General features: G+C 40.8%; 1 protein-coding gene across 12 annotated transcripts in view; it reads right to left on the bottom strand.

The window, feature by feature from the left end:
* ryr1b (ryanodine receptor 1b (skeletal)) overlaps positions 1 to 12,789 on the bottom strand; it is a 96,000-nt gene that overhangs the window by 13,936 nt on the left and 69,275 nt on the right. For 8 of the 12 annotated variants that reach the window (XM_019861450.1, XM_019861445.1, XM_019861441.1 and 5 more), the window contains 16 exons: positions 12,197 to 12,367; positions 12,041 to 12,100; positions 11,040 to 11,174; positions 10,726 to 10,838; positions 9,936 to 10,032; positions 9,483 to 9,589; positions 9,351 to 9,402; positions 8,475 to 8,555; positions 4,721 to 4,820; positions 4,279 to 4,358; positions 3,525 to 3,601; positions 3,084 to 3,157; positions 2,001 to 2,018; positions 1,203 to 1,283; positions 728 to 816; positions 271 to 399 (listed from right to left, as the gene is read on the bottom strand). In XM_019861450.1, coding sequence (XP_019717009.1) covers positions 271 to 399; positions 728 to 816; positions 1,203 to 1,283; positions 2,001 to 2,018; positions 3,084 to 3,157; positions 3,525 to 3,601; positions 4,279 to 4,358; positions 4,721 to 4,820; positions 8,475 to 8,555; positions 9,351 to 9,402; positions 9,483 to 9,589; positions 9,936 to 10,032; positions 10,726 to 10,838; positions 11,040 to 11,174; positions 12,041 to 12,100; positions 12,197 to 12,367 — 1,464 coding nt within the window. The remainder of the gene's footprint in view (positions 1 to 270; positions 400 to 727; positions 817 to 1,202; positions 1,284 to 2,000; positions 2,019 to 3,083; positions 3,158 to 3,524; positions 3,602 to 4,278; positions 4,359 to 4,720; positions 4,821 to 8,474; positions 8,556 to 9,350; positions 9,403 to 9,482; positions 9,590 to 9,935; positions 10,033 to 10,725; positions 10,839 to 11,039; positions 11,175 to 12,040; positions 12,101 to 12,196; positions 12,368 to 12,789) is intronic. The other 4 variants (XM_019861452.1, XM_019861451.1, XM_019861448.1 and 1 more) reach the window with 1 other exon arrangement.

Here is a 12,789-nt window from a genome sequence, read left to right on the forward strand (position 1 = left end):
GCTGCCGCTCACCCTTAACTGAAACACGTAAGAGGGAGCACCTACTATCACTTCCTGAAAAAAGTAACACGCCTATTTTAAGTCGGGAGTAGAAAATACACATAAGGAATCAAATCTGAAAAGTCATGAGAAAATAAAATACGCAAGTACAGATGTTCCTAAAAATAAAAAAATTAAAAAAAACACGAAGGACACGAACAAGATATTTATATTTTGTTACTTCCAAACACTGACCAAATGTCACCGCACGGTATTCTGAATGTTTCGCACCTGGATGTACTCAGTCAAGCTGTTGAAGACCTGCTTGGCCACCGTCATGGCTTTGGAGAAATTCCTTTTGCCGGGCTCATCAATGATGTCCTTCCCTGAGTAGTACCAGTAGAAGTCACTGATGGACTCCTGCTCGAGAAACAAATTGTTTATTACACCAAGGAAATTCAGACAATATCCACATGACAGATTTTTTTTTTCCCCCCAGAAATGCAGATTTTGTTTCCCTTTCTTTTTTTTTCATTAGTTTTTGCGTTTTCATCCACACTTGCCAAAATGCTACAATTTTGGGGGCTACGCAAAGTGGAAAATCACGGCAAACTGGGCTCATAGAACAAGAACAAAGTAATGACACGAGGAATATATTGCTTAAATGGTGTTGTATTGTTGCCTGTAGAATAACTTCCAATAAGCAAAGTTAAGAAGAAGCTTTTGGAAAAGTGTCCAGGGTGCTCACCTGTAGTCGTAGCAGGTAGTCCACCGTGCAAATGATGACATTGATGGTGGTGGTGCTGCCGGTCTGGGTCCTCAAGTAGTTCTGGAAGTCTAGAGGAGACGTGCACGTTGTGTCACTTGGGGTGGAGTCACACTAGACAGCTCAAGTTCAATTCCCATTTGTTTCGCTCTCATTTTTCTCTGAATTACAAATGCACTGACTCAGTGTGAAACACAAAGCTATCATTCGCTTCGATGAATGGCAACAGGTGGATGCACAGGTTAATGGTGTCCTTCTACGTTGCCGGCAGATCAAGATGACCAAAGATGCATAATCTTTCGTAAATTTCCGACTAATTAAAATACAAAAAAAAAAAACAAAAATAAAAATAACAACAGTGGAGTAATCTGGAGGTTACCTTAATTTCAATGAATGGAAACCAACAGATATAGGTATGGATATGGACCCGTAGGTTAAATTTAAAGTCTTCACCCACCGTTATTGTGGCCCTCGCACAGCAGCTGCAGGAAGCGGAAGAGGTCGCACGTAAATTCGTCGTCCGCCATGACTTTCTCATCTAAACGGACAAATTGGATGCAAATGAATCCATCATGTTCAGCAAGTGACTTGTTTGTCATATTTTGGGGACTGCGTGAAGGATTAGTGTGTTAGAAGTGCTATTTTCAACCACCTTGTAAACATTTGCTTGACTGATTGTCTCTGATTTGAGAGGAAAGAATCCGCTTATGAACTGGAGACACACACTGCATCCCGTTCTACATGCAACACGAACAATGACATTTGAGGACACGCTGTCATGCAGGGCAGATCTACTCAACTCTGGAAAATCATCTCTTGTGGTGCAGAAGAGGTGCCCGACTTCACATGTATTCAGTTCACATGTACAGTCGGGCTGTCAAATTTGTACAAACATTGCATTGATATTATACAAAAGCTGAGACAAGCCCAAAATGTACCTTCTTTCCGATTTCAGAATTTTTTTTTCCCATTTATCATTCTTAAATGCTTCATATTGTCAAAACACACAAAATATGCCCCAAAGTTTCAAAATGTTTGCACAGCTGTCGTCTGAGTTGCAGTGGATCCGCGACCAATCACTCAAGTCACTTCACAAAGAAACAGCCAGATGGGGATGATGACCGAAATAAAGGTGATGAAGCAGAGCTAGCAGCCAGTGTTGCAAAAAAGTTTAGTTCTACTGGGCCCTTGAGCGATGAGAGATGAGAGGCAGATTAATTTCTCACGGCAAGGCGGCTATGCGACGTCCATTTACCACGTTCGAGCTTCTTATCTGATGGCAGCAACGGATAAAAAGGGGGCCAGGGGGAGAGTGGAAGAGAGAAGACAAGAGATGCGGTGAGTGCACGAACTTGCTGTCAGTGGACAGAGAACACTCACTGACCATTTACAACACACACACACACACACGCGCGCACACACACACACACACACACACACACACACGCACGCGCGCGCGCACACACACACACACACACACACACACACACACACACACGCATATATTTTGACTTTATCATGGAAAAATCCGATCAGCTCTGATGAGGTTGTCAGTTTTCATCCTGACAAAATACGTCTTCTGTGCTTGAGAAAAAAAAAAAAAACTTTATTCATGTCTCATCACAACTTTTAGCACGAGAAATATTCATTTGTTATCGCGAGGGTTAGAGTACTGTTTGATATTGTATTTCGTTTTGAGTTTTGTTTTTCAGTTTTAATGAGTTTTCAGAGCAGGTTTGTTTATTTTTATGTTTTTATTTTTTTTAATGCTTTACTTTTTATTAGTTTTTTTAATTCGTTTTGTTTTTTTCTTAATATATTGAAACAACTGTTTGACGTTTTTACTGCACAAACATACAGCAATACTGATATTAATCGACAGTGACAAAAACAAAGGACATTTGTGCAACAAATATAGTTCATTTTATCAACGTAAGATGTTTCAGTCAGTTGACAGTCTTTCAAAGCATTTTTGCTTCCAATTTCAGTTATTTCGTTAGTTTTCGTAAACTAGGACAACCTTGGTTATTGTAACATTGCTAATATTTTTCTTGAAGTAGAAATGAGGGGTAAATATTGTAGCCATGTTTAATTAAGAACTACTGTATATGGGGTCCTTGGAAAAATTTCTCCTCTGCATGGGGCACCTGGAACCAAAAGGTTTTAGAATCCCTGCAGTCGAGTATGATGACGCATGTCAATGTTTGATATGTGTGTGTGATTGTGTGTGTACAGCTCCCCATGAAATGTTTTTGAACAGGTTTGTTCATAATAGTGTGTTGTTTGTGTGTGTGCGTGCGTGCGTGCATGCGTGCGTGCGTGCGCCGATTGTACTCACTAGTGCCTTCTTCTGACACCATTCCAAGTCCTTCTGCCTTGTTTTGTCTCTCGAAAGCATTCAGGTCCAAAACGCTGGTCACAAACCACACACGGTTAGTTAGACAACAAACACCTTCACACCCACTCCACCATGTGCAGCATTTGTGCTAAAAGTTCTCGACTCCAGTTGGGGCCAATCAGGAACACTAACCACTGTTAATGATGGTTCATCTTTAAAACGGCTCAGGGAAGGGACTTATGACTTGGCTCCACGCTTTCATTCATCTGCAATACTATTTATATGTCTCGTGGGTGCTGCTGTTTTGGTTAGCAACAACATTCTAATGGACTTAGCTGGTATATTTCATGAAGCTGCAACTTATCAACTTCAAAACAGGATGTCACTTGAGAGCGCTGACAAATATTCAAAGTCACATCAAAGTGAAACTGCGTTAGAGACCTGCAGGTTTGCATCAGAGATTGAACGCTCAGGAAGAAGCCCACGTCCTTTTTGTCCTTCAGGTAGTCCAGCATTCTCTACACAAAAAGCAAAGAATATGATGAGTAGTACTTTATATGATAAAAAAATGGAATAACGAGGCAGAGATAAATTGCACTGAAATCCAAACAATGTAAAAATGGAGGCAGCACGGTTCAACTGGTGAGCACGTTTGCCTCACAGTGCGGAGGTCTGGAGTTCGATTCCAGGCCCCGGCCTTCCTGTGTGGAGTTTACATGTTCTTCCCGTGCCTGCGTGAGTTTTCTCCAAGTGCTCCGGTTTCCTCCCACATTCCAAAAACATGCATGGCAGGTTATTAGACCACTCTAAATTGTCCCTATGTGTGATTGTGGGCATGAATGTTTGATTGTGGATGCGTGCCCTGCGATTGGCTGGCAACCAATTCAGGGTGTCCGCAATCTACCACCAGAAGTCAGCTGGGATAGGCTCCAGCATGCCCGCGCCCCGTTTTCACATCTAAAATATGTGCGTTGGCTCAATAGAAATGAGGACAAACTGCCCGGTGCAATATGCGCACGCATAAAAAGAAAATATAATAAGTTCTGGCAATGCCATAACAGCATAGATTTTTTTTTTATTATGATGTCGCTACTTGCGCAAGATTTCAATACAGTTTTGTCATTAAAAAAAAAATCAAATCAAAAATCAAAAGGGCACAAACAACAGCATGACTGCTTTCGACGCAATAACTGACCTGCTGCACGTCACAGTTGCCTCCATTGAGGATGGAGATTCCCAGTTTGAGAGTGGAAGAAACCATTGATCCAGGCTCACCTGATAAAAACAACTGGACTCAATATTTGTAGAGATTTAAAAACATTCTACACAGAAACAAACAAAAAAATAAATAAACAAAACTTGACAATAAGAAATCAAACATACCAGCATTAATTGTTGCTGTGGGACCATTTGTTTTTTGGGAATTGGGAATTTCTCCATTGTGAGACAAATAAAGGTTTTCTTATACAGTATTTTCTTTTCTTATTTGTAACGTGTGGGGTCGCTGGGCTCGGGCTCACTTGGATTTATTTGCTTAGGTATTACTGTACAGTAAATCCCCACATAAATGCGGTTTGGCATTTAAATCATTTTTGAGGAGGGTTGGTATACGATACAAGACGCGTGACGAAGCCCACCTTTGCAGGCGCTGATCATCTGCAGGACCATCTCAGCGGCCCCGCGGTTGTGCAGGCGGGACTGCTGGTACAGGAGCCTCTGCTTCTCCATCTCCTTTTCCTGGTGGGGAGCAGAGCGGGTAGGAAGTGGCTGTAATCATGCCCACACAGAGTGCACTGCCCCCCCACACTCTTGCTCTCCCACTCAGACGCACACAAACACACACAGACACACACACATGGACTTGCTTCTACTGTGTGCATTAGTTTCTGAAGCTATCCCAACAGCTTGATAACTTTGAAAAGCTACAAAAAACAGCCAACTTTTGGGCCAAAACCAAATACACACACATACAGTATATACACGTACACACTTAACATATACTGTAGTGCATGATGTCCAGCATGCAGCTCATGCTTCCAAGAGTGCAACATTTGTGCCATTCGTGCTGGCAGTTAAAAGGGACATCCCATCATTGTGCCTCAGAGTGCTTGTGATGCTTCACTGTCAATCGTAAGCAATGTACAACGACGCACCGAATTTGTTTTGCGCTAAACTGCATCAAGTGTCGAAGTGGGCATACCGTAGTTCCTCAAATAATGACCGACCATCTAATACAGGACCGCCTCATAATCCCAACTCTAAATATGTAATCCTATTTTCGGGGGAGATGTGGGGAAAAAAATTTTAAGAGAAAAAAAGCTGTTATGTTAGGGAGAATGAGGTGGATTTTTTTTTTCCACAAGAACAAAGACATACTGTCTTTTCTTGGGATGACAAGAAATAATCTTCATAGAATAAAGTTTTTCCAAGATAAAATTGTCAAATTGTGACATTAAAACATTTAATCTGTGAATTAATTATAAACTGAGCCTGGTATTGCACCTTGCATTCTGGAAAAGAACCCTTAAAAGGGACTATATTCATGTAAAAAACATGCAAAGATAAATATGCAGGTATAGTGTAAATATTCTCAAAATGTGTGTCAAATTCTCCAGTTGAGTAAATAAACACTCCCAGCCACAATCTGCGGAAATACAGTACAGTCAAACCTCCTTTTTCGAACGTCTCTGTTCTCGACCAAATCGGTTTTCGACCAAAAATTTCGAGTTTTTTATGCCTCGGATTACAACCGAAAATCGGTTCTCGACCAAACTGAGCGCACTTGAATGCGCCACTTGACTCCTCTCGCCTTCCTTACATGAGGAAGTGACGCTTCCTCGTGTAGCGTTCCATTGTAAGCAGACGTGTTCAATAAAGATTATTATTATTATTTTTTTTAAAGAGCGTGGTTTCGGTTTTCGGATTTCGGAACGGATTATGGTCGAAAACCGAGGTATGACTGTCGTTCAAAACTTTTCACTACTCCAAGCAGCCCGAATGTACAGTGGTGCCTTGAGATAAGAGTTGAATTTGTTCTGTGCTGCTTATGGTGTGCACACCATGGCCAGCTGGGGGCAGTGTAATACAGACATACCTACAGTACTTGGAGATGAAGGGAATGTCATGACTCCTCAGCTGTAATATATATGTTGTTTTTCGCAAAGAATATATGCCTTTGAGAATCATTAGATTGTCTGTCTACATGTGTTACGCTACCATTTGTGTTTTATATATATATATACACATATATTGCTTAAAGGGTTATAACACCACAATGCCCATGTTAGCCTGTCTCAGAGTTATAGTAATTGTGTGCTATTTTTAATTGCAGTTAGTTTTTATTTCATCTTGACGGTGTTGTTGCTGTTTTTTTTAATTAGTTGATTTTATTTCGGTTTTTGAGTGGGTTTGATCGTTTCTGTTTTGTTGAAAATGCTTTCTCTTAGTTCACTTTTTATTAGTCTTAGTATTCGCATTTTTATTTGTTTTGGGTTTTTGTTTTTTAAAAGGAACTAGTAGTAGTATGTAACAAAGTAATGCAAGCTAAAATTGCCAATCGACTGTTCATCCTTCCTTCTTCTGTATGGCCAAACAGCGATACTGAAATGAATACATTTAAAATAAAGGAAGTGTACAAATTGAATTTAAAAAGACTAAAATGAAGGTCTCTCAAATAATTAGAGCAAGTTTGAGAAAAATGTATAATTTCAGTTTGTTATCGTTTTTTCAAAAGCACTCGTTTTAATTTCATCCCACTAATGAAAATGGTTTTTCAATTTTTGTTGTATTGTGTTTGCAATGTATTTAATTGGTTAGCTTTGTTTCACTATAATCACCCAGCAGAGTGTACTAAAGCACAGAGTACACAGAGCTTGTAATCCTGTTTTTTAAATTTATTTTGTGCATTCAAACACTTCATGTTTTTCTCCTTTCTTCCCTCCAGATTTTGCTGCTGTAAATTGCGAATTTCTCCATTGTGAGACAAGTAAAGGTTTTCTTATCTTCTCAGTTCAAGTTCAACCGGCGTATTTTTTGGAAGATTTGTTAACTATGTGCCCAACTATCTGATTGTTGTGAAGTGAGTTGAGTTGAGTCGACTGCCACAATCCAATGCTGGTCAAGTCAAAGCCACAAAAAAATCCATTAAAAAAAACAAAAAAAAAAACAAAAAAAAAAAAAACCCTTGAAAAGTCATGTCACTCATGTTTCAAGGCATCACTGTATACTCTTATTATAATGCAGCTCCTGTATACTACATTGTGTCACAGTACATTATCATACATAATTCATTTAGCCACCGACTGCACATCCCGCCCAAGACCCTGCCACCTCCACTCCCACCCCACTTCCATCTCCTCCCTCCCGAATAAACACCTTACTTGTTGCATATGTCCTGAATCTCGTCTCCACTTACAAATGTTTGGTTCTCCTTGCAGCTATGTGTGTGTTGGAAGCGCCGTGTAAGGGTTGGAAAGTGTGTAAGGGACCATAGACTAGGGCTGAACAATTCATTGAATTTAAATTGACATTGCAGTGGAGTAGAATGAAATTTTAAAATCACAAAGACTGCTATTGAGAAAAGAAAATGCTTCATTTCGGTCGTTGATAGGCTTCTTGATATACGTGTATGTGTATGTATATGTGTGTGTGTGTGTGTGTGTGTGTGTGTGTGTGTGTGTGTGTATATATACTGTATATATACATATATTTGTTTGCGGTATTGTTGTACTCTGACCTATGACTTACTGATTTGGGCCAGCTGGTTTTGTAGAATTTTGTGAAGATGTATGTATGCAGCATAAATGTGAGTTTAAAAAAATTGTAATGCCAAATAATAAATTGCTTGTGTTTATCAAAAAACAAAAAATAATCTAATATTAAATCGCAATATTGAGGAGGGTAATCATGGATTTCGTTCAGCCCTACCGTGCACTGTGCATGCTTTTACTGTCATGAGCACAGAGAGGGAAGACTTGCAAGTCCAATGTAGCAAATCGAGGGAGGTGGGACAATCAAACGAATATCACGGTTAGTTTTCCAGTCATCAAGTGAGATACGTTCCAATGAGGATGTGAGTAAAGGGGAGGGGCGGGTGTGAGTCGGGCTACAGAGATTTGGTTGGACCCGCCACTTGGGACTGGGGAATGAAAAATAAAGATTCTGCGATGTTCCGTATCCAGCAAAGGCATGCACAGCTCAGTCCGCCATCGCAGGAGGTGTTGTGAGTGAGACCACACGAAGATTAAAAAAAAAAAAGACGATTGTAGCTGCTTGTTGTGGAGTGGGCTGGGGGGTTTGTGCGAGTGTGTTGATGCCATGTGAGTACTGGTGGCGCGGGGAGCTGCTTCTCCGCTGACGCCCCTGTCTCCCCTTCCCCTGGTCCCCCCATACCATCTCTGTCTGCCGCACCTCAAAGGATGGCTCCTCCCCCTCCTGTTCTCCCCCTTCGTCATCCTCACCAATATGGCAACTCTGAAAGGAGACAACACAAAGAAAAGAGCAAACTAAATTGAAGGTCCCTGAGGAAAATAGTGTCAACTGTAAATCTGCTGCAGCGTGCGCTCTGGCAAGAATGAGGCAGCAGATGATACGCGACACGCAGGAGTGCCACTTACGACAGGGGTTTTATAACTTTTGGGTTAGGGTTAGCGTCCTCTTACAGGGGAGACTTCCTCATAACTGTGACATCAATGAAATGCATCCCCAAATGCCATAGGAATTAACATGTTGCAAATTGTTGAAAAAAATGTCATGTTATGATCGCATTCCACAAAGGAAAAAAAAAAGTTTTTTTTTTGTCGTGATATAAAGTTTTAATTATACCTTTGTGGGCAATAAAGCCTCATTGCGTGTCATGAAAATTACCAGAGTGATATTTGACAATTATTATTGTTTTACAGAAAATTCATTTTTCCCCATTGTAGTCCAACTTGTGAAATTTATAATTTAATTACCGGTATACTGCGCCCAAATTGTCCAGAGGGGAACTAAAAAAAAAAATCTTCCACCAAATATCCACCATCATTTATGACATGAAAATGATTCTATTTTTTTTAAATAATGATAACCCAATCTTGAAAAAAATGAACTGGCATTATAATGGCAAATAATAATGTTTGGAAATTTTGAGCAAGGCTGGAGTTGTGTGAAGTGATTTTAAAAAAAGAGGAGTGAACAGGGTTGAGTCATGGAATAAAAGACATGTGTCAATCAGTACATTTATCCCTTTCCTGGACAGCGTGAACATAAACTGGTGCGAGTGCTTACCTTTGCCATGATGTCAGCATATGACATATAGAGGTGGTCGACATCCAGTTTTCTGTGGCAACAGAACAGTCAATTAGTCTGTGTTCCAAAAAGGAGAAGCAAAAGAAGAAGAAGAACCCGAGCCGTGCTTACGATTTCTCCGTGAGAGCGGTTCGGCTGAAATGCAGAATGAGTTGATGAAGCGGGTCGGGCTTGGTCTCTGTCTCTTCTTCCTCCTCCTCCTCTTCCTCCAGGGCTTTCTATTCAAGGTACACACAGCCCAATCCTTACATTCTGTTCATTTCTCATTCACACATATTGAGAATATCTTCATTAAAAAAATTCCCTATATGAATGAAGTTTCAAGATTCCCACCAGTACACACAGACTTTGTAGCACTTTTACCCATAGATAGATAGATAAATAAATAAATAAATAGCTCCATGGATGTGAATTCTGGGCCACTTGAAGAAAAGTAATCTAATTTGGGGTGAATAAAAGACATTTAAGATATTGGTCGGGCTGTGAAATGTCAAAAAAGGTGTGTAAGGATGAATACCACGGAAACTGGAAAACGGACAAAGAGTCCAAGGGGATATGACTGACCGATAAGTCGTCAATCATCTTGTCCTCAAAGGAGTAGCCCTCCGTCTCCAACCAGTTGCGCTTGTAGGCGTCCAGAAACATGTTGGTGGCTCTGTGCCTGTGGAAGGAGGTGTTGTTAGCATCAATCATCGTTCATATCATCGTGCATCTTTGTGGAGTAGGCCAATGGTTCTCAAACCTTTGAGCCCAGGGCGCCTTTGACAAGGAGAATTATTTTAACCCTTTCATGCACAAATAATGATAACCTGTAACCGGATAACCTAATAAGCTGTCCACTGAAGTAACCGCTGCCATGAAAGGGTTAAGGAAATATACTGTAACGAACTACCCTGTGTACCCTGGAATGCCAGTTTTTTTTTTAATAGTAAGAAAAAAAGTCATACTGTTTAAAATTCATTATTTTAGAGAAAGGAGGCTTTTAAAGGGGAAGTCAACCCAATTTTTCTTAACAACAATATGTTCTATGTGCCTCCACTAATTGAAGTACAGGATTCTGATTAATTTTGTGTTAGTGGAATAAGCGTTACACAGCAAAATACACCCAATTTTAGCCATCCCAGGGAACCGCCATTTTGCCACTTTCTGTCAACTGAATCTGACATCACAGTTGCTCAGGGCTCAGGTAAACACCAATCGTGGCTCAGGTGAGCCAACATTAAAACTTGGAGGAAAGCAGCCCTCGAGGACCGGTGAGCGAGTTTCCACATGTGCCTATGCCCTTTTTAAAAGAGATGAAATATTTTGCGGACCCCCAAGCGTTTGAGAACCACTGTATTGAGGGAATCATCACGTGGGGATATTGTAGAGGGGTGTCATCCTGAAACAGGCCACCACGGCCCTCCTTCGCTGTTTGGACAGCAGTTTGTGCCACACCATCTTCTTGGACTTGAAGGGATGCTCTGTCTGCAATACAAAAGAATACAAAGACTTTACTGTTATTCTACTATGCAGATGCAACCAAATGGAGGGGCGGGCTTCAGGCTTTTCTTTACAAAATACATGACAAAATGAAGACACTCCTATTAAGACCATTGGTGAACTTCTGGTGAAGCGCCACAGTCGCCAAGAAGCGTCTGTTGCTGTATTGGTATTGTTCGTACTCACCAGTTCAATGTGGTACAGGACAGCAGACACTTCTTGGACCCTTTTGACTACCTTCTCGGGGTCCTCGGCATCTTCAGCCTTTCCAGACATCTCCTTATACAAGGACATTTGCCACCGCATGGCCGGGTCCTCCTCCTGCAAGTTATGTATTCGCATTGTGCTAATTCACAACCTTGATTAGAACAAAGGCACATACGGTATTTTATATGAGAAAAACCTCACAACACTCCACCAAAGAAAAAAAATGTCACAAAAACATACACCACTACAACTGTTGGGTTATTGGGCCATTACTCTCTGCAGGCCTCTTGCCACGACAGTATCACGACAGCGAAAAATAAAATCTAAGCAAGATTAAATATAGGATGATCTCAAATCAGAGCATAATCTGCCGGGGAGTTTTTGTGAAAGAGCATTTCCGAAACATTTTTTTTGCCTGAGGCCTCGAAACAAGGTATTGGAATTTTTTTGTGAGATTGTATTTCTGGTTGTCCATTGGCTTATTTTTGAATAAGAAATAATTATTCAATAGGTGCAGACAGTAGAAATAGTTTTAGGGCAGTGCTAAGGTCTTTAGAGGTAAGTAACGTCTATGTTTATGCTTAAGATAGATACTGTATTCTCCGCACTAAAAGGTGCTTTGGAGTATAAGGCGCACCTTCAATGAGTGGCCTATTTTAAAACTGTTTTCATGTATAGGGTGAACTGCATTATAAGGTGCATAGAATAGAAGATGCAGTTGCGTTATGCATCCACTAGAAGGAGCAACGCTAAAGAGAATACAACACAATACAGCTTTATTTACATAGAGCTTTCACAACCGCTGCAACTGTAACAAATCAGAATATTGATCCATACTGTATATAAGACGCAACGGATTATAAGGATTTTGAGAACATAGAATGCTTTTTGGTGGGCCTTATAGAAAATACGGTCATGTATTCTTCATTTTATTGGTTTTTGGAGTACACGAGGTTGTGTATCAACAATAATTGACTTACTTTGCCTTGAAGATGAAGATTGTTGTGTAAAAATTCCCTCACTTCTTCATCAGTGTCTTTCTGCAAGAATGAGAAAAGATTTAATTTCTTTTCGTCACCAGTGAATTGATAACGGCGCGTCCAGATATTCACTGTGGCTTCCATGTGTCACAGTACCAGCGAGTATCTGATCTTGGCCAGGTTGATGAGCTCCTGGTCCGCGGGTGAGCACATGTTAAGGCCGATGGGAAGCATCTTCTTCAGCGCTGCCACAATGAGCGATGTCTGCACCGAGTAGCGGTCCCCCCGCCGCTTCTTCTTGGTACGCTCCTGTTCGGAGCCTCCGGACTGGCAAAAGGGCAAAAAGAAACGTTCACGCCGACCCGTCACTGTAGACGCTTTTCAGTCATGCCTATTCACTTCCGCTCGATTCAACTTCAAGATGCGCTATCTGTCATTTCGAAGGGAGAGACTCAATAAAGAAAGGTAAAGCAAGATCTCTCCTGTTTTGACGAGCAATCAAAATGAACATTTGACGAGTTCAGCAACTGAGAAACACGACCAGAGTGATTACAGCAAACTAAAGCTGCAGACACGTTTATCGTACCTTCTACCATCCCGTGCGAGAGCATTTCATTGTTCTGCCGATCACTATAAGTCACTGACATAGAAAAGGGGACATAAAAAAAGTCTAAATTCCCCTGTTCAAATTTCAGGCTTTTGTGATATAAAAAGAAAGGAATTATGAACAGTTCCATGTAGCAGTCAAA

The sequence above is a fragment of the Hippocampus comes genome, unplaced genomic scaffold (genome assembly GCF_001891065.2).
Source record: "Hippocampus comes isolate QL1 unplaced genomic scaffold, H_comes_QL1_v1.1 scaffold122, whole genome shotgun sequence".
Classification (NCBI taxonomy): domain Eukaryota; kingdom Metazoa; phylum Chordata; class Actinopteri; order Syngnathiformes; family Syngnathidae; genus Hippocampus; species Hippocampus comes.